Source organism: Corvus hawaiiensis, chromosome 6 (genome assembly GCF_020740725.1).
Source record: "Corvus hawaiiensis isolate bCorHaw1 chromosome 6, bCorHaw1.pri.cur, whole genome shotgun sequence".
NCBI classification, from domain to species: domain Eukaryota; kingdom Metazoa; phylum Chordata; class Aves; order Passeriformes; family Corvidae; genus Corvus; species Corvus hawaiiensis.
This window is the reverse complement of record NC_063218.1, coordinates 52471891-52497500: the sequence shown is the minus strand read 5'-3', so window position 1 is coordinate 52497500 and position 25610 is coordinate 52471891. Positions and strand designations below refer to the sequence as shown.

The following is a 25610-nucleotide window of genomic DNA, read 5'->3' as shown; positions in this document are numbered from 1 at the left end:
GTGTACAAAAAAAATGCTTCAGCTAAGTACTTAAGATGACATTTAATTGGTCCTGAGTATCACACTACTCTGTGTAAAAATCTCTGTAGTCTTTAAAAACTTTAATCACTTCCTTTCAGTCAGGGTTAGATTTCTTAGGTGTATAAAAGCTTTAAAGTGGGACCCACCAAGAAATTTATTCCGAACTCCACAGCTGTCCTCTAGTGCTTCTTTTTACCTCTTGATAAGTGAAGGGTTTCTTAGTTGGAAAGAGTTTAAAAACTATCAGGGATGGTTGTTACTGTTGCTTTTTTAGCTCTAATTAAATGAAGGCAGGGGAGCACCAGTAAATAAGCAGCTGAAGGAAATAAGGAATTCTCATTGCTTCTGAGGAAACCTTTTTTAAATGGGCAAGAGGGTTAGCAGGCTCTTTTACTGCTTTCTGCTCCTCCTGCAGAGTTATAGCTCACTAGGCTGAAACTGGAGTACCAGACAGAGAAGTGGAAAGTTATCCAAAATTGCTCGCTTGTTTAAAGTAATATATACATTATTGTTAGTCATTCCATGGCATTGGACCCTGCAGCCACATTTCAGTTAAGTGTTCTTCCACGGGCACGTTCTCTTTCTTGTTGCTTTTTTGGCAGTAGTGTTTCTTTCTAACAGTATTTTAGTGCTTAGATGGCAAGCTATATTTTATCCATATAATGTTTAATTTAATAAGGCAAAATGTGATTATTTGGATTAATTAGAGCATGTAAGAACTCTGCATGTATGCACTTTTGATAGTCAGTTTTAAACGCATGCTTATATCTATTGATTTATAAATATTTGAGGTATATTTATGCAAATTTGATATACTAGCAATGCGAGGCATTATAGATCATTTGCAAGAGTGTTGTAGTGTGAATTCACATTTAGGCAGTGAGCAGCATTCATTAAATGTCCGTGCTTCAGCTGTGTGCTTGCAGGGTGGTATTTTTTCCTGTAAGGCTTAGCTATTAAATCCATTGTAAAATACTGCAGAGTTGTATCTCAGCCTTTTTAAGTGATCACTTGACTCCAGTGACTGTTTGGTATGGAAGCTATAGTCAAAATATGTCTATTTAAAACAGATGTAGTCATTAGGAGGCCCTCCAAACTGTGCTTCTCAGCTTCTTCTGAGTCAAACTTCTAGGTCAAACTATCTCCTAGGCAGGTTCAGAGACAGATGATTATCCCCGTTTCCCCACATGTCAAGTGTAACCACACTGCTGCGTTGACAAGGGGCTAGTGCCATAAAAATAGGACTCATTACTTAGTTATCAGACAGGTTTGTTGCCATTCATGTTCCTCATTCTGTCTCAGTTGTGCTATTTAAATGTGGAGCTAAAAATAAATATTAGTGCTTGCTTATCAATAGGCACAGTAAGGAATTTTACTGCCCCAAATGCTGCCCAGGGTTAGCTTTGGGTGGCTATTTGTTGCACCACATTGCAACAGCCTGGACAGAATGCCACGAGGAAGGTCCTTGGGGCCACTGTGATCGCAGAGAAGCTGAATGCCAGTGCCCAGGGTGAATTTAAGCACGGCGTGATGAGCAGGAGGAGTGGGCTGTAATAATCTTCTGTGAGAAAGAGCAGAGCCTGAGCAGGGCCTTGCCAGTAACAGAAAAAACTGCTTTCCAGACTGCCCCAACCACGACCTCAGGACAGGGATTTCTGACTGACCCTGTGCCATGAAGCATTAAAAACGCAACAAAATGATCCACTGGGCTCTCACTTCTCGACCTCCCTGCGAGCGCAGGAGCTTTCTAGCTCTCACTGAGAGAATGATATCATTTCTGTAGTTATCTTTACAGCTTTCAGACTGAGTTTCTCACCTGCTTAAAGAGAGCTGTGGTAACCACGATCATTTCTTCTGGTTATTTTCTTATTTTAGTCCTTGCACTCCTGTAATTTGCTGATGGGCCAGAATAATGTGAAATTACCCTTCTGATTTCAGTTGTCTTTTCCTAGTTTGTCATTTTGTTCAGATGTCCAACACATGGCCCTTCTTTAGGACTAGGGGAGTTGCTGCCATTGTGTACAGAGGGCAGACAAAAAAGGGACAGTTTTTCATGGGGAATGGACTTGGTGATCTACAAACACAAAATCTCCCAGTCTCTCAGACCCTGTCACAGAAATCATCCCCTTCTCTAAGTGTCTGGCATCACAAGGGAACAATATCAATAGATCTGGGTTTGGATATAGGTCTGGGTAGAGTTGTGTCATCTTCCCAAGCATCCCTCTAGGAAAAGCTCTGCATGATACAAACAGGTGTTGCCACCTGCAAACAGGTGGTACAGGTGTGTTCCTGGTGCTACAGGGCAGGGTCTGAAGGGCATTCTCCATCACCAAGTAAAGCAAACGGTGTGTCTTGAAGCCAAAGCTACCACTGCAGCAGAGTTTCAGTGGTGAGGCAATTTGGGTTGCATCCCTGTACTGACTCTAGAGTTTGTCAGCATCCCCCTGCTCTCTGCACGCTGCCCATATTGCAGTTATTCTGTGCTGCTGTAGTATGGAATGTTATGATCAGCCTCTGGATGCTCCTAAGTTAAGGCAGATCATCTTTTCCTCCTAAGAAACCTCCAGAACCCAGCTGCAGCCATAAAGCTGCTACCAAATGCAAGCTGGCCACAGTTCAGAATTGGGGCCAATATTTTTAACAGTGTGAAATTTTGTTGTAGGCCCTCTGGAAGGATTCTGTATATGAAATGCTGAACTGGAGCAAAATCAAGACTGAAGTCCCCTGTGTGGTAAAACAAGTGAAGAAAAGGTTGGTTATGTCTGAGAAGGGGGATGCATCTCTCATATGTATTGCAGATAGAGTCTGATGACATTGATTTGGAAGAGGTGTATCTTTCTTTACTGTTGGCTTATGTTCACAAATGCATTATAATGTCACGACCTCTTTTGTCTGGGTTGTCACCACTGGAACATACCAACCATACCACTCTCATCAACATAATCACAAAAGAACTTGATATTTTATGTTAGTAATTAAATCATAAGCTCTACCCAATTTGTATGGGCCTGAACTTCTACATGTACTTTCATACTGCCACTGGTGGCTTTTTTGTTTGCATTACAGCAGCCTGAGAGTAAACGAAAGGCAAGATCCAAGATAGGAAGGCAAATTGGTTTTGCAAACATGGCAAAGAAAGTGTGTGAAATCAAATGCCAATATTAATGCAAGACATCTGCTCTCTGTTCCAGTTCTGAGCGAAGTAATCCAGTCCTAATTACACACTGCTGTGTCCTCTACCAGCTAAGGAGAATGGTGCAGCCATTCTTAGTACTGGTATATAAATTTCTTTTTGGATCTGATAGATACATTAGATGCAGGGGAAGCTTTTCATTTTTTGGCTGTCAGTTGCTTTGGGTAGCACAAAGAGAGGGGAGGAGAAACATTGCAGCAGGAAAAGATCAAAATCTTCCAAAAAGGACTCTGCTCCTAGAATAAAAATTTTTCCTAGAGAACTTTCCCTGCAGACCTCAATCAATATTATTCTCATCTGAGTGCACATATTATTCATTAAGAAATATTGGCAAGATGTGCACTGTAGTGTATGCCTTCATTAGAGCCTCCACCTGCCTGCTTTTATCAGAACATCTTCCCTAACTTTCATCTTCGTTGAACTTGTTCCTGTCTTTGGATTCAGAGAGAAATCTTGTAATTTCATAGGGTGGATTTATTTTAAAACAAATAAACTCCAAAATATCCATCTATTTGGTTTGTGTATGTGTTTTCTCATCTAACACATTATTGAATCAAGAAGATTATCACCATTAGATTCAGATTGAACTGGATGTTGATGAATTCATGTGCAAAACACAGCCCAGTGCAACAGACCCTCCCTGACATGGGAATAGCTGGAATTCCTCTGTTGTGTGTTCAGCTGCCATATCATATCCTTTGTGTGCACCTACTGCTCCTGTGCCAGCAGCCATTTTCCTACGGAATCAACAATTTTAGATGATATGTTGTTAGAATGATGTTATGAAGACCTGGCAAACATCATCCATGCCAAGTAGAGGCAGAGGGAGCCACAAAACATAGGGGACACTGGCAGTGTCTTAGAGTATTGTTATCCCAAAGCAACATGAGCCTGACATTGCATTTTACCTTTTCAATTCATGTGTTTCCATCTCCAACTATTCTGTGTCAATTTTGCCTGGTCTCTTTAGTGCGAGGCAGTGAAGAAAGAAACCATCTTATTGAAGAAGGGCACTGGGATTTTTGGAAAATATGGTGTGGTCTAGCTCCATGGCTGGGACCCCTGTGTGCTGCTGCAGTTTAAAGAAGAGCTGATGGTAAGAGATTATGAAAAGGCAGCTCCATGGCTTTGTCTCTGTTCACCCATCTCACATTTGATTTGTCTCTGCTTGACATCAGGCTGGGAGCAAGAAGCTCTGAGCATAACAGAGTATGTGGCAACAAGACCAAGAGCTCCACGTGTCAATCCAGAACCAGACACTGTCTCACTGGGTTCCTCCATGAAACAACTGAGACAGGTGTGTGGATGCCAGATTTGTCTTTCAGGTCTACCTACTGCACCCACCAAGGTAAGGAGTAAAAGGCAGGACTATCTGCAGGAGAACACTGCAGTAGCAATGAACTTTGAAGTAGAAAAGAATATATGGAAAAGTCAGTTATTGCTCCAGATGAAAGTGAAGGACATTATAAAAACACTGCCGCTAGAGTTTACTCATAAGTTTGGGGGTGGTTTTTTTTTGTTGGGGTATGTGTGTTACGGATTCTTTTCCACATACTTTAAAGAAACTCTGCACAGGCACTGCTGTGCGAAGAGATGGCAGAGTCCGTGTGCTGGTTTGCTCAGAAAGGTTGGGCTAAAGGTGCATTCCTGAACTTTTGTTGAACTTCAGTTTGATACGGATTGAAATCTTACATCACTGTTGAGACCTGATGGACCATATGAGTGGAAGAACACACCTCACTTCAGCCTGGGAGAGTTTTGAGAGGTGGGAGGAGAAAGGAAGCTTCTATTGGGAAAGCATCTCCTCTATTTATGCTTTTCCCAGGGAAATCCAGCCTATCCCAGTTCCTAGTCTGGGCCTCCTCTAAGCCTGTTCACTTGGGTCCTTAGACCTGCCCTTCTCCTCCCCTGTATTGGTACCAGGGAGACACTGGCAGATCTGCAGTGTGTCACACCCAGCCTGATCCCCCAGCAGTTTATACCCCTTCACAAAACCTTCCTGATGCCAATTCGTCGTGTAGAAAGAAACTTCATGGAGTTCATTGAAGCTGAGCCGTTTTGGACATGAGAGGTGCAGAATCTGCCCATTAAACTTCTTATGAAACAAGAAACAGACCAAAAATTTAGGTGTTGCTACTTTTAGTTTTGAAAAAAAAAAAAAAAAAATTCTTTTTAACTTTTTGCTATGGAGAGGAGCAGGAAAACTTCTGAATAACTAATTTATCCACTGTAAATTTCTCTAAAAGGTCATTACAGACTGTAAAGCCTAATGGCTTAAAGTTCCAGCCTTATATCACAATGGCAAAGAACTCATTCTCTAGAGATTTTATTTTTGAAGCTTTGCCATTTTCTTCTATCAAAGGAAATGCTGTATTTTTAATACACAATTTTCTTTTTTAAAGAATAGCCTACATTTATGAAAATATTTAACATTCATTTCACACAAAACATAGTAACAGAAATGAGTGATTTATTTTCACAATGCATAGGCAGAGAAGTAGAGCAAGCCAGAGTTTAGAAATAATTGAGGTCTGTAGATCTCAGGTATGTATTTAAGTAGTCTTTTGAACTGCCACCCGTGTTCTGTGTGAACATAACTTTTCAGAGCACTTGTGATTTTCCTCCTTTACAGGGCTGCTGAATTGTGGTATGAGGTCAGGCCCCTGGTCACTCTCTTCTGACACCAGCAAGGTAGGTGCAAATGATTCTGAAATGGGCAAAAATATAGGGATGTCTTATAGCTACTTATTTAGTACAGACCTGTGCAAATTGTCTTGGTCATTTTTGTGAATTCAAGAAATAAAATCCCTGTGTCAAACTGGCAGATAAAAGTCTCATCTGCTGAGAAATCTGACTTTGAAAACCACTGCTAAATTCACCATGTGCAGGGTAGTCTTTGGTACGGCCTGGTGCTGCTTCACTGTGGGATTGTGACTGGCACACGGGACTTAATCACCTTCACTTTTATTTTGAATTTTTTTTAATCCTGTCAGCTGAAAGATAAAATAAAAAACATATTAACCTCCCTGATGAAGCTTTATAATTCCCAACACTGAAACATTAACCAAGTCCTTAATTAAGAGAGACTGAAAGTAGAAGAATGCTTTTATGTCATTAGCTGGTTTTTGCTCCAGTCATCTGCCTCACTCAAGCATAGGATAATATGAAACCTCACGGGTCTGCTAAAGGCTTGACTTAAGTATATTGCGGACTTTGCAATTTAATAAGAATGGAGCGTTGTTCTTAAGAAACTTCATTTTCTCTTGCCTGTGCTCAAGCAAAAAGGAAAAAAGTAAGAGCAGCTAGTGAGCAAGAGCCTCAAGTTAGACCCAGAGGTCTGAGCCCTAGCCCTTGCTGCACAAAGGTGTGTTTATTTCTGCATGCCTCTTCCCTCATGCACCAGGAATAGCAGGAATTAGTATTAGACCAGAAACCTTCCTAGGCAGAGCACAGCTGTTCTCTTTCTTGTGTAGTTTCTGCAGTATTGAGCGTGATGGCTTCTCAGAACTGCCTAGCAAGGGAGCGCGTGAGGCACCATAATTGAACGAACACCAGTGCCCATCAGTGATGAACTGGCACCTCAGCAACGGTGTTGTCTGGTCCTCCTCCAGCAGCGAGCTGTTTTAGTGCTTTGTTCCAGAGAAGGGAGGGCTGGGGAGCTGAGGCTTATTCCCAGACACTGATCCGTGTCAAGTTTTCCCAGTAACTCGTTATGGGGCCGGTTGCCTACACAAGCGCTTTTTAAAGGAGTAATCTAGCTGTTCCTCTCTAGTGTCAAGGTTCTGAAAAAAATAAGTGTGGTAAAATTCTTTGTATGAGACTTTTAATCTACTGGGTGAAGGAGGCTCAAAAATTACTGAAACTTTCTCACTCCTCTGAAATTACTCACTGAGCAGATGTAATGGGAACACACGCAGGACAATGTATCACCACACTAGAAAAAGTAATTTACGTAGAGTGGGGACCTTTACACTGGGGTTGGTCTCTTCACCTTATTAAAGTTGTAAACCTAAAAATTCCCATGACTGTAACTGCAGGATTGCAGCAGACTGTTCAAACTGCAGGATGTATGTTTGGGAATGGAATGTTTTGGTGGTTTTGGCATTATTTTTCTCCCCTTGTGTGATGCTTTCTCAAGCTCCTACACATGTGCAAAACTCTCTCTTGCTTTTTCCCTCCAGGTCTCTTTCATGCCCAGTGACTCCACCTCTCTCAGCTCAAGTGTGAACATCACTTCTGAAGAACGATACCAAAGTCAGTTTCTGTTTCCTCAGTTTCTTCCTGTTCTACCCTTGGCATCCCAACAGTGACCTTGAGCTTCAGTGCATGCAGACAAACTTCTGCCACTCAGGAGGTCTGTGTTTAGATGAAACCACACCACCCCTGTGGCAAGCTCAGAATTAAGGCTTAAGATTTGCATACCAAGATCCTGAAATTCTGGCTTTGCACCCAAAAGTCTCCTTGGCACAGTGAGAAGAGGAGTGGACTCTAGGACCAAAAGCATGCTCAGAAATGAGTTGATGCACGATGCTCTCCAGGGTCAGTATTATTCAAGAGTTGCTGTGTTCTTTCAAAGGAGAAAAAAAAAAAGATTCATGGAGTTAGAAGGACCAAGTTCCTGTGGGTGCAGTATGTGCCACAGGGTGGAAATTAAAAACCAGAGAATTAACAGGGTTTGTAGTGTTACAAAGCTGAAAGCATTTTTATCCTTATATGTGTGTACTCACAGAATAACATACTGCACTAATGAAACGCAGCTTTATGTTCCCAGTCATATTTATTGTTTGTTGCCTTAGCTATGGGTTTGTTTGGTTTATTGTAGGGATGAAGAGGAGGGGCTCGTGGGGCTTTTGACCCGCTTGGCTATAGGTGATGTGTACAAGGTGTGCCTTAAAGAGAGTGGGGAGAGTTGCCAAACAGGCAAGTTTAATAATGGGTATCTTGATAGGGGTGAATGTGAAGATGGGGAACTGAGGTTGTGACAGCTCCCATGAGATGATGTGCAGCACTATCTCCCCTAAAATCTATCAAAAATTGTCCGGCTCCCCTCAAGGAGAACCAGCCTGAAGAAAAGTCCCAAAAAAGGCAACATGGTGGGACCTAAATAAAAGCTAATAGATGAGCTGAGCTAATATTAGTTTCCTGATATATAAAGCCAAACGGATTAATGGATCAGCTCATGCATTGCCTAAGGAAACAAAAAGAAAATCTTCAATACTTCTGTGCACATTGAGGACATGAACAATAAAGGTCTTTAGAAAGTAAAAACCTAATTTGGGGGAATCAATTACTACTTCTTTTTTTCTTACCCTTTTTTTTTTTATTTAAAGGAAGTTCACAGAGAGGTAAAACTTGGGTAACACGCCAGCCAGAAGTCACGCGTCTCAGACACCACAATGATGGTCGATCTCGGTTTGCATCAGTCTTGCCCAGGCTCTTTTTAGCATTCCAGCTTCAGCTAATGGAAATCAAGCCCATTATGGTAAACGTAGGAAGCAAGTACATTAATAGTGGGCACTGACATTAATTCAAATGGTAAACAATTCAGAACTGTTCCCAGTACCTACTAGATTATGTATCATCTTACCTGCTGCTTCAGAGGGCTACTCCTTTCACGGGTTTTTAAAGTACAGAAGATTGTCTGCCACAGAGTTTTCTGCTTTACTAAACTATTTTCAAATTCTGCTTTGCTCTCCATCAGTCCCATATACTTTTTTCTTTTAGGTTTGGGATGCGAGCACTTTCACTCCAGAACTGACACCATTGCAATGCCAATCTGTTCCTTACTTTAAAAACAGAGAGGCAGACGGGGCAAGTTTAGAGAAGGCAAGATGTGGGGGAAAATCTAAAGCGAAGGTAGAAAGAAAAATTGAGCTTATTTATACAGTAACACGTGTGTTAGAGTAATGCCTCCCTTCCTCGGCTATATGCTCCCCCATCTTCTCTCTCACACACGTATATACACACACACTTTAACTGTGCTTTTGTGTTTTGTCAGAATTAATGAGAAAAGTTCCCTTGCCCTAGGGGTAATTAGTGTCCTTGGAGTTAAATAAGCTAATACTTAGACACCTCTGGCACAGGCAATTATGTTTGTGTATTGAATAATTGATTCAAAGAGGGGGGGAAGGGGCTGCTAATCAGATCTGAGCATAATGAATTGATTTAATTAACAGGGGAATCTGAGGGTCCCTGGGAAATGTGTGCATTTATTCAGCAGCAGGAGAGAGTGCAAAGCACATAAATTGAGAGAGAGAGCGAGCGAGCGAGGCAGGCGGCAAGTGCTTTTGCTTCCAGTGATAGGTTCACATCTTTCCTCCCTCCCACCCCCCCCTTCCTTTGAATATAATTTTAGATTTAGAGTGAAATCAAGAGAAAAGCACTTTAGAAGCCTGGAAAGCTCTTGCAGTAGCAACAGCAAAGGGGAGAGAGGTTGCGAGCGATCACACGCGATTACATTAAGACAATTTTTGACAGCGCAGGTTGGGGAAGGACGGAGCAGGGGGAGCAGCCCCCGATATTGGTCCTCCCTTACCTTTATCCTCTCCCCCACCCCTCCCTTCTTCTTTGATCCCTAAACTGGCACTCGAGCTGCAGCGGCGGGGCCGGGGGCGAGGCGGCTGGTGCAGCAGCCCGGCTCCAGCTCTCCGGCGCCCAGCGCGGCCGTAGCCCGCCGCAGCCCCGCTCCAAACTCGCGTCCCGGGGCAGCGCCGGGGCGGCCGCGCCGCTGCCCCCGCCTCGGCAGCGCCCCGGTGCCCGGCCCGGCGCCTCGCCCGCCCCGGAGCCGAGCGCGGCGGCTGGAAGGGGAGCGCCCCAAGGAGCCGGAGCGGCGGCGGCCGCCCTCGGCGCCCGGGACAATGGTGCTGGACAAGGAGGACGGTAGGTGGGATCGGGGCGCGGGGCCCGCCGCTCCCGCCCGGGCGCCCCGGCGGCGGGCGGGGAGGCACGGGCGGAGGGACGGAGGGAGGCAGCGAGGTCGGGGGAGCTGCCCCGCGCCGCGGCACGGCGCTGCTGCCCGGCCTGTCCCGCAGCGCTCCGCTCACAAAGGGGGTCCGGGGACGCCCGGGACGGCGGCCCCGGGGCGCCCGCGGGTCGCTCTCCGCGGTGGCCAGGCCGGGCGGCGCGGCGGGGAGCGCGGCGGGGACGCGGCAGCGGCCGGCCCCGGCCCCGCTGCGTCTGCGGCCGGCGGGGCAGCGTCTGCCACCCGCAGCCCCCGCACCGGGCCGCCATCGGCGCCGGTGGCCTCAGCGTGTGTCCCCGCCGGGCCACCTCCGGTGGCTCCCGAGGCCGCGGGTGCCCGAACGGCGCCCCGCGCTCCCACTGCGGGCAGGGCGGCCCTGCGTGCTTGTGTAAATGGCCACAGAATGTCCCTGTGTCGGGCTGGCGGGGGCTCCAACTCGGAAAAGTGGACGTCAGGCTCAAGGGACAAGTGGGAGATGCTCTCCTTCGCTGTTTTCTTTTTTCCTTTTTTTTTTTTTTTTTTTTTTTTCCCCCTCTACCTCTTTTCCCTCCCTTTCCCCTATTCTTTTGGTCTGGAGTTTCTGCCTCAGAACGGGGGGAGTCCGCCTGCCGCGACACCGCCGAGTGGGACGGGGCACGAAGAGCAATCCCGGGCTGGCTTGTGCGAGCGGCCGTGTGGGAGGGGGCCGAAGCGCTGACAACCACAAGGTTAAATGCTCACTGCCCCAGAGAGGTGCGTGGGGAGGGAGCTCGCTGCACGCTCGTCACATGCCTCTGGGCCCTCGGAGAATCCCTCTGCCAGCATCTTTCTTTCCTCCAGTTTCTTGAAGCCCTCTGAAGTAAACTGATGTAGTGTTATTAATGGGGTCTGTAGTGCTCCAGTGGAAAGCGCGTGTGTTGGAGAAGAGGGAATGAACTTACCTAACTGGTCAGGGAGAGAGAACGGTGGAAAGACTTTTCTCATCCCTCGCTCCCTGTGCAGTAAGGTAAAAACGTGAAGTAATGGCCGAGGAATTAAACACGGGTAATTTCTTACTGATGTGTGCAACAAGGTTTGTGTTTCTCCTTGACCTCACTTTCAGGGGTGACCTGCGTTGGAAGAGTCCCCTGATTTTGCTCAGCTGCTGGAGGAAAAGGGAGGAAGGGCTCTTAACATCTCTATTAATACCCGTTAATAATAATAACAACCGGGTGATGTCTTCATCCCCGTGACTCTCTGTCAGGGGGTGCCTGCCGACCTGTGTCTGCTTCCCTGTGATTGACAGGCTGCCAGCAGGATGCTGCCTCCATTGCAGGGGCGAGAGGCACAGGTGAGCTGCGAGGAGAGACCGAGATCTGAAGAGGGTTTCCTAATAGGGATGTTTGGGCTCTTTCAAGTGTCGCAGACACACTCATTAAACACAAGGAGCTCGGGGCCGGTGTGGTGGTGCTGTAAGGAAATGAAACTAGAACCGTTGATTATCCAGACAGTTCTCAACAGCCTCCTTCCAGGAGATTTCACGAGCGGCTGTATAAAAGGGAATAATGGTGGTGGGTGGGAGAGGTAAAGGGGAAATTAGTGTGGGGTGCACTTAAAAAAGGAGCAAAGTAGGAAACAAACCCCTGATGAGAAGGATGTGAAGATCAGAGCAACAAGGTGCGGTAATGCCTAGGAATCTCCTGTGCTGTTGATGAGTAGTTATGCTTGAGGAGAAATTATGGTCACTTTCTAAGGTGCACTGGAGAAATGGGGTATAGGAGGTGAGACTCAGAGAAGAAACTCTTTTTATGAAGAGGTCATTTTACCTTTTCAAGTTTCTTTCTGCCTGATTCAAATGGGCTCCACTTGCCCGCTCATCTGTGAATGTTAAAAGGGGATGCTGGACCTGCACAGTTTACAAATGGACTAAAATGTAAGCTTTTGCTAACTAAACCAATTCCTTTTGAAATCAAGCTTGAATGAGCTTGTTAATAAAAATGGGTCTGTTTTACTCCCATAAATGGCCCTTTTTTTTCCCTTTTATTTTTCTTTTTCCCAGAAACCGGTCTGATTTTTACCATCTAAAAATCCCAGCGTTGTGGCTACTGTCCAGTTCTCCCCTTGATTTAAGAGGCTTTGCCATGTAGGGTTTTTCTTTGAGGGGTTTTCTTCTTTTGAGGTCTCTGGCAGCAGTGGGGGTATTCATAGTCATTACTGCACAGAGAAGGCAGGATTTCAGGATTACCCCTCCCAGGAGTCCTGGTGCATAGCAAAGAGGACACTTGCTGCCTTGTAGATATGTGCCCCTTGCTTTTGCATCCCTGAAGGCTACTTGGGAAGCTGGGCCATGGCCATGGCCTCAGAGGCAGCTGCCCACTCTTTCAGCTTGGGGCCTTAGGGGTGTGTGCCAGCCCCAGTGTGACACCAGGATCGCCCCAGCAGTGCGATAACTGCGGATTTGTGCTTCCGCTCCGCGTTTGTGAGCGAAAAGCTTCCTTGGCAGGCACGCTCTGCGGTGCCGAGAAGTAGTAGAGACTCAATAATACTTTTCTGTGGCTCTTCACAGATACCACTGAGGATGAAGGGGCAGATTGAAAAAATAACAACAGTAATAATGTTTTTGACTTGATGTGTTGTGGCATCGCGTCAAGTTATGTCGGGGAGGTAACAGCATTTTGTATGTTTGAAGTGACATAATATAACTTGACTGATGCAACATGACTTGATATCAGAAAATACTGGTTCACAGTGGAACTTTGGCAGGTATCTTCCCTGAACAAAATGTTAGGAACTGAGAGAAGAGGGGCAAGAGGGGTGGGGGAGAGAAAGGTTGAAAGAGAAGAACTTCAAGGCTCGCATTTTAGTCAGTTCCACTGCATAAATCATGGCAGAATTTGCTGTGGGCAAGCCAACCTACACACCGTGCAGCACATTTATAAATTTCGAGATAATGAGAGTTACGATATTTCTCAAATACATAAATGTTTTGATTGCAAAGACCAGATTTCTGCTTAAAAAAGTAAACTGACATCAGGTAGCATGATTAATTCCAACAGATTGTGTTAATTGTAGTTGACTTAAATTGCTGTACAAACGTGTTGGGGGTTAGAAAACTTTTATTTTTAATTGTTGGTGTGTGAAATGAGTAAGCAGATAAAGTGTTTAAAAAAATCTGTTTGCACAGGGAGTAATCCAGCCTCTATGACATGATGGAGCAGTAAAGGAATAAAATGTACATTGATCCGGTACTGCGTATTTTTTCATGAGTGCATTATGTCTGCTAGTTTGCTCTGCTGCAGAAGTCAGCTGTGACAGACAATGGCCAACGTCATTTTTATCAAAACCCTGCCTTTCTTGTAGTTACCAAATAGTGGAAGTTGAAATGCACCGTATGTTTTGGGGTAAATCTGCCCTTTTTGAAGGTGACAGGGTTGAAAAGTACGCAGACAAAGATAGAACATTTTTGGAGTTCACCATTTTCTGATGGAGGCCAATGGCATATTGAAAGTATTAAAGTGCCTCAAACCTAGAAAAGCCTGCAGTTTTGTTAGTTTTTGCATGGATGCTTTTAACTATTAGACTTTAATCTTTGGGATAAAGTCCTCCTCCTTTTTAGCTTGTGACACTCCCTGAAAGAAAGTGATTATTTATGGTGGTTGCACTCTTACGCTAAAATACATATTCAACACTTGCAAACTAGTATCACTAGGAAACAGGAGTTGTTGGAAGCACTAGATGAAAACAGTTCAATGTAAAATGATACATTTAACATCAAATATTCTCAAGGACTGTTAGGATTAAGTATTGTGAATGAAGGGGGAAAGAAAAGCCACTTCAGCTGGGGATAAGGAATCTAATTAAAAATCAGTATTAAGGATATATAACTGGAGCCTGCTACCATGCTCTTTAGAGTACCGTTGTATCAGTTGTAAAAGGGAGGAAGAAGTATCATTAAAGCAGAAATGAAATGTTTTCTCAGATTAAAAGGCTGAGATGAGTGAAACGGTGCTGTTGATCTTGGCAGCGAAGCATCTGATCCCACAATCCTTACGAGAGCCACTGGAGACAACAGATGACTTGTCTGAAAAAGGATTGAGAGGTGCAGGACGAAGGATAAAAGACGTGGGCTCCCCACTTGTCACTTTATATTTGGGCACTGATGGCATTTCTGAAAAGTGGAGCCAACCTGTAAGGGCTTGTACCGTGTTTGATTAGGTAAATTCATTTTAATATCGACCTAGTGAAAATGAAGCTGCATTCTCTGGAGTACACCCTGAAACTAATACCGACATGTGAAAACAAACCCAAAATATTTGTGCAGAAAATTAGTATCAAGTTTTAGGTCACCAGAGACGTGTGAAATGCGGCTGGGAGCAGCGGGGCTGGTGTAACGCAGCCGGCATCAGCTGCGGAGAGTTCTGAGCCTCTGACCTGCCAGACCAAACCGCAGGGAGCAGAGCTGGAGCATCCCCCGTGCCCCGGCCCCGCAGAGGACAAAGCGGCGGCGGCGCAGGTGGCCCCGCGGCCGGCGGCACCTGGGCGGGGGCCGGGCGGGCTGCAGGTGGTGCTGCTGAGCCGGGAAGCCGCGCTCCGCCAGGAATCCCCGGCAGCAGCACGAGAGGGGGCCCTGCCAAACGCGCGCATTTATTCATTGCAAGTGTGCAAGGCTCACCAATTGAGAGGCAGAGGCAGCACTAGTCGGGCTTAGGTATTCTACCCTCTCTGAATACAATTTCGGATTTAGAGTCAGCTTAAATCCAAAGGGAAAACATTTTATAAGGCTGAAAGCTGTGTAGTTGCAACAGCCAGGGTTATGAGCTATCAAAGGCAATTACATTAAAATAGATTATACTGTGTAAATTGAGCCATTTAGAAGGTGAGAACCAAAGAAACAGCTCTGATCCCCCTTCTTTCTAAATTGCAGTTTTAGTTCCTTGCAATTCTGAGGCACAAAAGTAGGTGAGACTGCTTTTGTATCTGCAAAGTGCTTTATTTCTGAGTGTAATTCTAACTGAGTGCAATCTAGGTTAAAAGCTGGACAACTGGGTAATTAGAGCTCGCTTGCTGCTAAAGGACGATCAGCTGTACCGTAGCTCATTTGTGTTCCCAGAGACTTGTTCTCCTCTCCCCTGAGCGGAGGCTCCTGGAGAAGAAGCATCTGTGCCCAGACTTTTCTTGATTCCGGAGATGATGGTGCTGGACAAGGAGGACGGTAGGTGGGCTGAGATTGTGTAAGCCTGTGCTTGGTGTCTTCTGTGTGCTGCTAATGTAGAAATAAATAGTTTTGAAGCAGGTGTGCACTGTGCATTTCAGAGTGCTCTGCTTTGAGCTTCTGATGTTTTTCTCTTGTGTAGGTAAAAGCATGCTTGCTCTTTATTTTTTTTTTTATCTCTTCTCTGACATGATCGGACAGCCAAGAAGGGTTTACTCCAGGCTCTGTTTGCTGATGGACATAGTAGAAACAGCTTGATTTTTTTTTTAATATCTATGTAGATTTTTCTTTCTGCAAGTTAATATATCCATTTTAGCCTGTTTAACAGCTTTTATTGTAAATCTAATTTTGAGATTTTCTTTCCTTTTCATTGCATGCCATTTAGGTCTCTTTAATGTGCGCCTCTAATATCTATTTCTCACAGCTTTTCTTCATAGCTATAAACATAATGACAATAAGCTAATAAGCTGCTGTGGCAGGAAAAAAGCATTGGTTTATTCTAAGAATTAATGGCAGAAGTGGAGGTTCATTTGGAAGGTAATTTCATGAATGAAGCTGAAGGAGAGCTTGACTTATTTTAGGATTTCACATATACTTATTTTTTTAAGCTGGCTGGTCCTCATTAAGGATGCTTAAGGGGAACAAATTGATGTGAGTGATATCAGACAGTGTTAGTGAGTAGCCTGAATGACCTGATGCTATCTTTTGCATGGTGCCTGCCAGGGTGTGCAACTTAACTGCTCAGTCATCAGTAGTTTCTGGGATGAAGGTGGTAAGTCCAATCGCAACTTTTTAATTAAGTTTTTTTTTTTTTCAAGGGCTGCTTTTTGGCTTAGGTTGTCCCTCATAGCTCATAGCCTGAGAGCAAGGATTAAAACTGAGGCAGAGCAGAACATTTCTGTAGCCATCCACATGGACTTCTATCGATGGTGCTGCCTCTTGCCAAGGACCTCCACCTTGGCGGCACTTTGTGCATGGAAAGTGGGAACTGCATCTTAACTTCTAACAGGCATTTCTACCCATTATCTCCGTATTTCATTCCATCTTTATAAATGGATGAAGTGTGCCGTGTAATGGATTTCCCTGATCTTTTAAAATTTATTTTAGAAATCTCTTTAAGTGTAAAAAAAAAAAAGTCATAGCGTAGGCTGTTGCCATTTGAAAGTAGGAGAAATTACTGAATATTTGTAACACTGTAGACAGGAAGCAGCTTTTCACTGGGAGCAAAAGGGCTTGGAGAAATTGGAAGTTGGGCATTTGGGCAGTAGCATTGATTTTACTTGAATATATGTATTGCTTTTTAAAATATTTATGAGAAAAATAACTTGTAATTCAAAGTCACTTACTTTCCTCTGTTGGGGTCATGCTAACCATGTTTTGTGACTAATACTGAAAGCTGCTATTAAGTTGAAATTCTATGATTTTTATTCCACAACCCATATCTGTCTTCTAGTATTTTAAAACTGAATTAGTACTGCACTGGAGACTAATTAGGAAGGCTTTGACTATTGAAGGACCAGAAGTCTTCTACTAAAGTTTCTTTTCCCTCTCTCCTTTCCTTGCCTCCCAAAAAAAGGGAGTGTTTTAGACATAGCATTTTGAGGTCTTCTCTCATTATAGGTTTGATTTCTAAAATTCTCAGTCTGGCATGTTCATGCAGGTAGAATTTGCATCTAGTTTCTAGGATGGCATGTGAGGTTTCGTTTCACAAAGTATTTGGGACAATGAAAAAACGTGGACTTTCCACAAAGACTTGACACCTTTAAAATATGAGACCAAGCAGAAATGCATCATTATCAGTGCCCTCTTGCATGTAGATTCAATCAGATTTGGACTAAGAGTTGACCAATGTGAGATCAAAGTCTGTGTGTAAGTCGTTGTGCCCTTCTGAATTTATTCTGTGCTAATTAAGTTGGCATCCCAAAACTGTGAAATAATCTTATTGAGGGGGGAAAAAAAATAAATCATGGGCTTTATTTCTGTTAAGATCTCCTAAGTTCCTTTATTAACACAGTAGAACTTTAAAAAAAAATGAGTAGATGTGGAGCATCTGTTACCCATCTTCTAGATCAGCTTTGCAGTTGACTGGCCTGTGGATGAAAGACACACTAAGTGCTTGAGTATTGCTTATGCTGGGAAAACAAATGAAGCTAACAGGGTTTCAAAGGCTTTGAAGCAGTGTCACTCTCAGAGGTGTTCAGTTGTTTTCTTTGGCAATATAAGTTGAAGCAAGCTAGTTTACTTTATTAGAGGCATAAGGCTACTCTTGTAACCTTCCTCTGACTAAGATGAATTTGGCTGACTGACCTTATTTCTTTCAGGACCACACGTGTTGTGCTGGGTTTGGGTTTTTTGGGTTTTTTTTCCCTCCTTAGGATTCATCTCTTTTAAAGGACGGCAGCATTTTCTGTATTTTGTTAAAGCTTCCTTTTCAATTTGTGCCTCCCCACAGAACTATGTTCTGCTATGATGGAGCAATGCAAATCAAGTAAAATAGCCCAAATTAATTCTTCACATCGGCGGCAGTATGATTGCCTGCATGGAATCAATAATGCATCATAGAGGGATCAGATTTTGGAGTATAATGTGTGAATAATGCTTGACACAAAACAAAAATTCAGTCATCATAATAGCAATTAGGAAAAAGCTGCAGCTTATCCCAGCTGTAATCTCTGCTAACAATGAAGCACAGCCTGGTAATCAGCATGTATGGTATGAAATGCACTAATAGAAATCACGGCTCTTTGTTATGTGTGTGTGTGGGGTGAAAGTTTCCTTTTCAGCTAACTTGTGCTGTGTTAACCAGACATAGCATCCTTCAACCAAATTGTGGAGTGTGCGTGCACTTGTAAAAACACTGATCAGCTGTGTGTTCATCCCGATGTTTGCATAGACAGGAGCACCCCAAATCATGGATCCTTTGTGTTTTCAAGCAGAACTCTGATTAAACAGATCACAAGAGTAGGCTGAGTAAATAACACATCAGTGGACTCCATTAAACGTGTACCTTGGTTTTACATAGAAAGAAAATCTCGTATTTTGTTCAAAAATGGAAGGAAAAACATGGATACTCAGTGGTTGTGTGCATTGGGGTTGGAGAATGGGTCTTAGGTGGATGGGAGGTATTTAGGGCAATGAATATTAGGTAATTTGAAACTGCATTAGTAGCAGCAGTTGGGTTCCCTGTTGTGTGAGAGCCCATCTTGCCCCGCACAGAAGGTAAAAACCCTCAGCATTTGGCGTTAGAAAAGCTGAGAAATGGATTGTGTAATGTCAGTGACAGGAACTGTGCCACAGCGCCCTGGCCAGGACAGCAGAGCTGTGGGCTGGCTTCACAAGGGAGTATGCCAGCTGCCAGATGGAGTTGCCTATACAGAGGTGTCTCTCCATATCCACCTGCCTATCTCCAGCAACATAGGTCTAAGTGGTCCTGTTGTGTCAAAAAAAGTCATCATATGCACAGAAATAAAGCAGGTACAAATCGTGCCACGTAGGAGGAAGAGCTGTTCTGCGTGCTGCTGCCATCTTTTGTTTGCCTTTGAGCGTACCTTTCTCGGGGGTACCTGTTGAGGAGTCATGCAGAGAGAGAAGGGGACATGGCACAGTGGCTTTTCCTCATGTGACATGAAAATTAGGCAATTTTCTTTTGCCTAATATTCTTGAAGCTCTCTCGTTCTTTCCTGTGCCCCTCTACCACGGACCTCCTCCATGGTCCACTGGTATCTAGCTTACCATGTATGAGGAATCCCTACATATCTTCCCAGACATCAGCTTATTCAAAGAATGATTAATAAAGGTCACCAAAGATCTTATTTTTGCCTACTTAGCTGAGGGCTTTTTTGAGGGCTTGATCTTCACACATATGCTTTTGGTGTAATTTTGGAAGTTTGGTCTGGCTTTAGTTCATGACAGTGTCCTTTTGTGACTCAGAAGTACAGCAGTGGATTAATATATTCATGAAGAGGAGATAAAAAGTTCTCAAAGAAGTATTTTGAATAAAATCGGAGCACATTCGGCAGCAGAACATGAGACTCGGTTTGGTCATAAAGGACCTAAAAACCATTTGGACTGTTTCTCCAAAGCTGATCAAGTGTGGAGCTAGAGGCAGCTCTTCCTAGAGCTTCCCTCTGCCCCTGAAATGGCAAATATGGAAGCATGATAGAACCAAGGGGTAGTAAAGTAATTGCCTAAAGCTATTCAAGAAATTGAGGCTACTGGAGTTGGAGCACTGATAACCTTAGGTATCCTTTTAAAGAAATCTCATCCTATGGGAAGAAGAGGAGTGAAAGGAGGTAGCAGGCCTAAGAGGAGCAAACTGCTTTGTGCAGGAGTATGGCAGGCAATCACATAGTTCCTAGTGTTTGTTCAGACCAGATAGCTGAAGGATCTGGGTAGGATGTCATCATACTTCATTCCCAGATGCTGTTGACATGTGATAATTGTCTAGTTGACATAACAAGCGTTGAAACAGTGTAAGGACATTTTCCAGCTTGGGTAATAGGGCAAAAGAAGCAGCTTGTTCTTGGAAATCAGTCTGCTCTAATTTTGCTTTAATGCAGTAGAAGGTATACTTGATACCCTGGCAGCAGAACATAATTCGTCTTCTTTGGAGTTAGTGTTAAATTTTATTATCTTTAATAAATACAACATGAACATGTCAGCTTGTTTGTCATAGTCATTCCAAAAATGCTCACTTATGGTAGAATCTTCGGAAAAATTCCTTTTAAGAGCAGTGCATTATTAATAAAGTAATCCATTAGGTCTGGTGATAAAGGGTCACAGCAGAGTCTGAAATGCGTTTCTTAAATGCTTAAGAAATTTATCATGGTTGGAGGATTAATTGATTTCATTTGGAGGCTTTCTTAAAGTTTTCAGGCGTTGTGTTTAGAGGTGGTTTTATTCTCTTTGGAAATGTGCTTGCCGCTCAAAGTTTTGCTTCGCTGTCATTAGCATGAACTATTACATTTCTGCTAAAGGCAAACTGTTCTTCTAGCATTATGACTGATTGCATCTGTGAGGAGTCCTACTTAGGTAAAGAATATGAAAGTTTATGGCAAATAAGGTATTTTACTTGAAATCAATTCAAAATCAGAATAATGGCATCAAGCATTAAGTGTTGCAGCATAAGAATAAAGACGGCACTGCAGATGCTGCTAAATGCTGAACTATAAAACTCTAATGGGTCTATATCTTTTAAAAATTGGACAGAATTGTCATCATTTAGAATACATAGACATTGTTTTAAACCGTATAGAAATCGCTGCCCCCAACTTCAATAATGTGCGTAACTGTTGCCAGGGAATGATTTATTCAGTGAATGTAGCTCCTATTCACTGAAGACTTGGGGGTGGAGGGAAGGGTGCTTTAAAATGAAAGTTGTTCACTATTAGATTAACATAATTAAACCTATAGATGGTCTGAGAAAAATCCACCACAGCTACTGTTTTTTCAGTTCTCTGTATGTGTTTTCTCTGCCCTCCAATGGGATGACTCCCAAGCCCAAGTTTCCAAGCACAATGTGGGGTGCTGTCCCTGCAAACAGATGCTCAACTCTCCAGTGAATGTTCTTGCAAACTACTCTCTACTTACATTACGTATCAAAGCAGATAATGGATGCTCTTGCCCAAATTGAGAGGGTTTTTAAATGTCATTGAATATTTTCAAACTCTTTATGCCAATTTTCAGAGTTCCTTGTGTGCTAATCAAACTCTGAAAGGGTGGTTTGGGCAGTGAAAGTATTATTTGCCTTCCTTTTAAACTACTGATATCAACAGTTCAAGTTTCTCCTAAAGAAAAAGTGGATGATTGTTGCATATTCATGACTGAACTGCAGAGAACTTGGACCAGAATTAAACAATTAACCCTCTCTCCAATGTAAACATCCATTTGAGTAGAAGCCAGGGATGTTCCTACTTGGTTTATTATGGATCCGAGATATAGAAATGTATTCCAGAGGACTGTGTTTCTAATAAATAAAAAGCCATAATGAGAATGTAACTGGGAAGGAAGACAAAAGCAGCCATGCTTTAAATTGTTAATGATGGTGCCAGTGGCTGCAGCTTTACCACAGCTGTTTAAATTGATCAGCTAGTGAAAATGTTTTGTTTTGGCATTTTCCCTGCATGTGCAACTCTTTCGAAGGGACGTCTGGAAGGTTTTCAAAGGGGAATCATGATCTTTTTTTAAACAAGGCTTAGAGCACCACAGTTTCCAGCATTTTGGAATCCAGTATTTAAGGATGCAGTTCAGTTTCTCTTTTGTAAAGTTTTTGGCTGATGAGCCATTATTTCCTCTAGATTTCCTTTACCACTTTTTAAAAATTTTATTTTTCTTTCCCCTCCACAAATACTGCAATTACTCACTACCCATAAAAGCTGAGGCAACAGCACACTTCCTAGCTGTCCTTTTTTCTTTTCCCATCTCTATTTTACTGATGCTACTGAGCTTGATCAGAAAAGCAGAAGGGGGCTATGTCGATTCGCTATGCATCTTTTGGTCAAGCATCCAGTGTGAAATTGTTCTGTAAAATGTACTTTTTCAGAGGGAACTCACTCCTAATTTATCTCCTGGTTGGCTCTACCTTGCAGCTGAAGTGGGTTAACCAATACCTCTTTATCGCTTGTGTCCTTTCCTTCTGTTCCAGAGAAATGGGTGTATGTTTCAAAAGGATGCCATCTCTTCAGGGCAGGTAGGGAGGAGAAGATTGGACTTTCTGTGTGTTGACAAGTGACATGGTAGAGATGTTTGGGAAGGGGACTGGGTTGAGCTGGTGAGCCTTGGTGTCTTTTTTGGAACACCTCCTGCCTTGAGCTCATGGGCAGACCTCGTGTGACTCCTCTTCCTGGCACTCTTGGTGGCAGGTGACTCCTGGGCACGCCGTGCCTTAGATAATGTTGAGCAGCCAGGTTTCTGCATTAATGTACTTGCAGTGAGGGTGGGTACTGAACATTATTCAGAATCCATTATATATTTATCCTTATACTCCTTTGTGGAAAATGATTTCTGTAAGTACCCTGTTACGGTTATGAAAGCCTAAATAAGCATCAGTCTCAAACCCTTTGACCTGTCTGCACAGAATGGAGATCTGTTTTGAAAAGGACTCCTTTATATCTGTTTTTACTCCATGCCCTTCCATTCATTTGCCTATACAAAGCAATAAAGGGTAAAACTAAAGTAACATAAATTGGTCTGTCTTCCTGAATCCATGTCTCGCTAATGTACCCAGATTAACTCAACTGTAAATTGTCTCCTTTGGATGTCGTGTCTTGCTAAAAGTTTCCTATATGATTCATGATTTGGATTGCTTTTAACAGCTATTGGCTAAGCAATATGGTAAATGTACAAGGTGATGCAATTGGCATTAGTGAGAGGATGCACAGGAGCATGTAATGCAGTCAATACTACATTAACTACTGATGCCCAATTACAGAAACTGGAAGAGTGGCTTTTAGGAGCATTAGGACTTGCAGAAGAGCTGAGATCACCTGCCGCTCCTTGCCTAAAAGCTTCACCCTTTACACGCTGGGATCAAAGCAAACATTTAGTTGCTCTTTTGTCATGTATAACAACGAAGGTATTTTCCCCCCTTTTTTTTTCCAAAAAGTGTCACACTGATGCTTTTAGCACATGTAAAATCCTATCTCCATATTTCAAGACTCTACTTCCATCTCCTGGGGCAAGACTTTATTTGAATAAAAAGTCTTTAACCACCTCTGCATTTATTGTTTCTCTGAAGCTTACTATTACAGCCAGTTTTTCTTTTAAAGAAATACTAAGTGATATTTAGAGTGTCCTATTTCAGTGTGCCAGACTGGGCTCCTCTTTGTTCCCCCCAACTTCTTCCTTTTTCTAATCTGTATATGATTGTTTGTGCCCTCAGCTGGCTCCAAGTCTAAAAGGTGTTTTAAAATACAACCAGATACCACACAAAACAGGATATTTGAGTGTGCAACCTCTCTGCAGTCCACATTCAGATTAAGCACATATTGTTTCCACCACTGCTTTTAAACCCATTTGCAGTAGATGGCGAAGGATCACATTATACTAAAAGACAGTGCATACTTTTAGATCGAGCTGGGTGATCACAGCTTCTAAATCTGTTTTTAAAATAATGAGCTATGTCACTGCTGCATGGCAAAGCTAGCAACCCACAAAGTTCCTCTGGACTTGGAGCGAGATGGGAAATTAAGCGGCTCTAAGAACACTGAAATATTTTAGTATAAAAGACAGCTGGCAGGTGGCTTATTGCTCTTGTTGCAGCATTTGTCTTTACTTCCAGCTATGATACTTGGCATATCACTGCCGCTTTTAATCCTCAAAGCATTTTGCCAGTATTGAGGAATTTGTGCACCCCAAGTGATCATCCCCTGGAACTAAGGCCTGGATATCTGGGGGATGTGCCTGACCCCCCATGAGGCATGGGTGGGCTTTTGTGTTTCAGCTGTCCCTGGTTTGTTCCTCTCTGCTGGGCTTGGGTCCCACCTTGCCTGCTGTCCCCTGCTGGGTTAGGAGGTCAGACATCTGCAGAAGAAGGGAGAAATAACTTCTGGATCTCCTGGGAAGAACAGAGTGCTATTGAAACAATTGCTCTCCTTAACTGTTTCAGGGGCAGGTTTATTGATCCCCTCTCAGCTGGCAATTTTAATTTTGGGGGTTTTTTATCCCTGAGGTCCAGTCCAAGCAATTGCAAATTGTTGAAGATAAGCCTTCTGTAGCTAATCTTCCTGCCATAATTATGAGCGTTGGTCACGTTCCCGTCCTCCCCCTTCGATGACTGTGAGTGTCGGTCTCGTCCCCCTCTGCCATTTCACGGGGGCAACAGGAAAAAATGGGGTAAGACTGTGCTGGAAAACATCCTGACAGTCTACAGGCATTTCCTCAGCGGCCTTCTTGTTTGATAGATGGTGCCTTAATTTCTCAGCCAGCAGCTGTGTCGGGTGTCCGTGTGTTGGCTCCGAATTCCCCCGGCGCTCTGCCCCATACCTGGGTACTGGGCTGCTCCGGGGTGTTTGCTGCGGCAGGGGCGGGGCAGAGGAGGAGCCTGTTATTTTTAAGACTGATTGTTGCTTTCAGGTGCCGATCGATGCTCTTTTGAACGTCTGGGGTAGCAGAGCAGAAGGTGACCTGCTGGTTTTCCCCTTGCACTAATGTGTTTAAAAGGTGGCACCAGCAGTGGGGGCGTGGGGAAACTTGGCTGAGCTGTGCCTTCAGCGCGCTTGAAACGCAGACGAGTATCCTGAGCTTGATGCACTTTCCAAGCTGTACAAACAATGTTTGAAAAGTCTGAAGTACCCAGCAGGGCAAGTCAAAACGTCCTTGAGCAACTTTGTATTTAGACAGTGTTTTCTCTTTGCCTTTGATCAGGAGGGAACAGATGTGTCTCCTCTCATGTATGTGTTTGTGCACACCCCCTGATGTACTCGCGTTCCCTGTCCTTGTGCAGGGGCTGCAGTATTTAGGGTGCGCTGTTATTCCTCTTTGTTCTCTCTTATTACTGTTGTTCTGTTGCTTTTTTGGTTTTGTTTTTCCAGGGAATCTAAGTTGGAATTTAGAGAGGCCAGACTAAACAAGGTTTTAACTTACTCTCGCTCATTTCCTTATCTCTCTTTAACTTGGAGAGAGTGGAAAAAGAATATATATATATATATATATATATATAGTAACGCTCCCTTTAAAAACAAAAAAAAAGTATGCATATATATAATCGATTCCTTGACTAGTTTTTTGGGGGGCAGGTTTTGAGCATTTGGTCTAAGTGGGCTGCTCAGTGAAATTTGTACATTCATAAAATAGCTGATTGAAAAGCAATATTTCAGATAAATACAAGCCAGCGATCTATCAGCAGTTGTAATAAAAGCTGGGCTTCAGGCTGTGATTTTATTTTGAAATAATAAGAATTGCTTTATTCTTTTTACTTGAGTTACCATGGTAATTCTGTCGTGTAGCAGTGTTATATTGATTTAGAAAGTGGACAGTAATATTTCTTTTGTGTTATTCTGTTTCTAGGGGTTGATTTCTAATTTCCACTTGGAGATTACTTTTATAAATTTCTTAAGTCCTTCCACTTTTTTCTCTAGCAGTGTAATTTTCCTCTCACACATTGCTATTTTCTGAGCTTATTGGTTTGCTCTTATTTTAAATTAAACTTGCTGGTTTCAAATATTGAAATGACATCTTTGTCTGTGTCTGTACTTTGGTTTAGCAAAATATTACAGTCTGCTGTTTTATGCTTAATAATTTAAGGGAAGCTTTATGTCTGCCATCAG

General features: G+C 43.3%; 1 protein-coding gene and 1 long non-coding RNA gene across 3 annotated transcripts in view; both read left to right on the top strand.

Annotated features, from left to right (window-relative positions):
- LOC125327242 overlaps window positions 1–7481 on the top strand; it is a 24290-nt gene extending 16809 nt beyond the window's left edge. The window contains exons 7-9 of the long non-coding RNA XR_007204172.1: window positions 2684–2772; window positions 4185–5905; window positions 7396–7481. This is a non-coding gene — a long non-coding RNA (uncharacterized LOC125327242). The remainder of the gene's footprint in view (window positions 1–2683; window positions 2773–4184; window positions 5906–7395) is intronic.
- Window positions 7482–9966: 2485 nt separating this feature from the next.
- LMO1 (LIM domain only 1) overlaps window positions 9967–25610 on the top strand; it is a 59118-nt gene continuing 43474 nt past the window's right edge. Inside the window, exons 1-2 of one of the 2 annotated variants that reach the window (XM_048306555.1) lie at window positions 14788–14841; window positions 15244–15345. In XM_048306555.1, the coding sequence (XP_048162512.1) occupies window positions 15321–15345 (25 nt within the window). In that variant the 5' untranslated portion in view covers window positions 14788–14841; window positions 15244–15320. Of the gene's footprint in view, window positions 10094–14787; window positions 14842–15243; window positions 15346–25610 lie in introns of those variants that run through there. The other variant, XM_048306556.1, reaches the window with a different exon arrangement.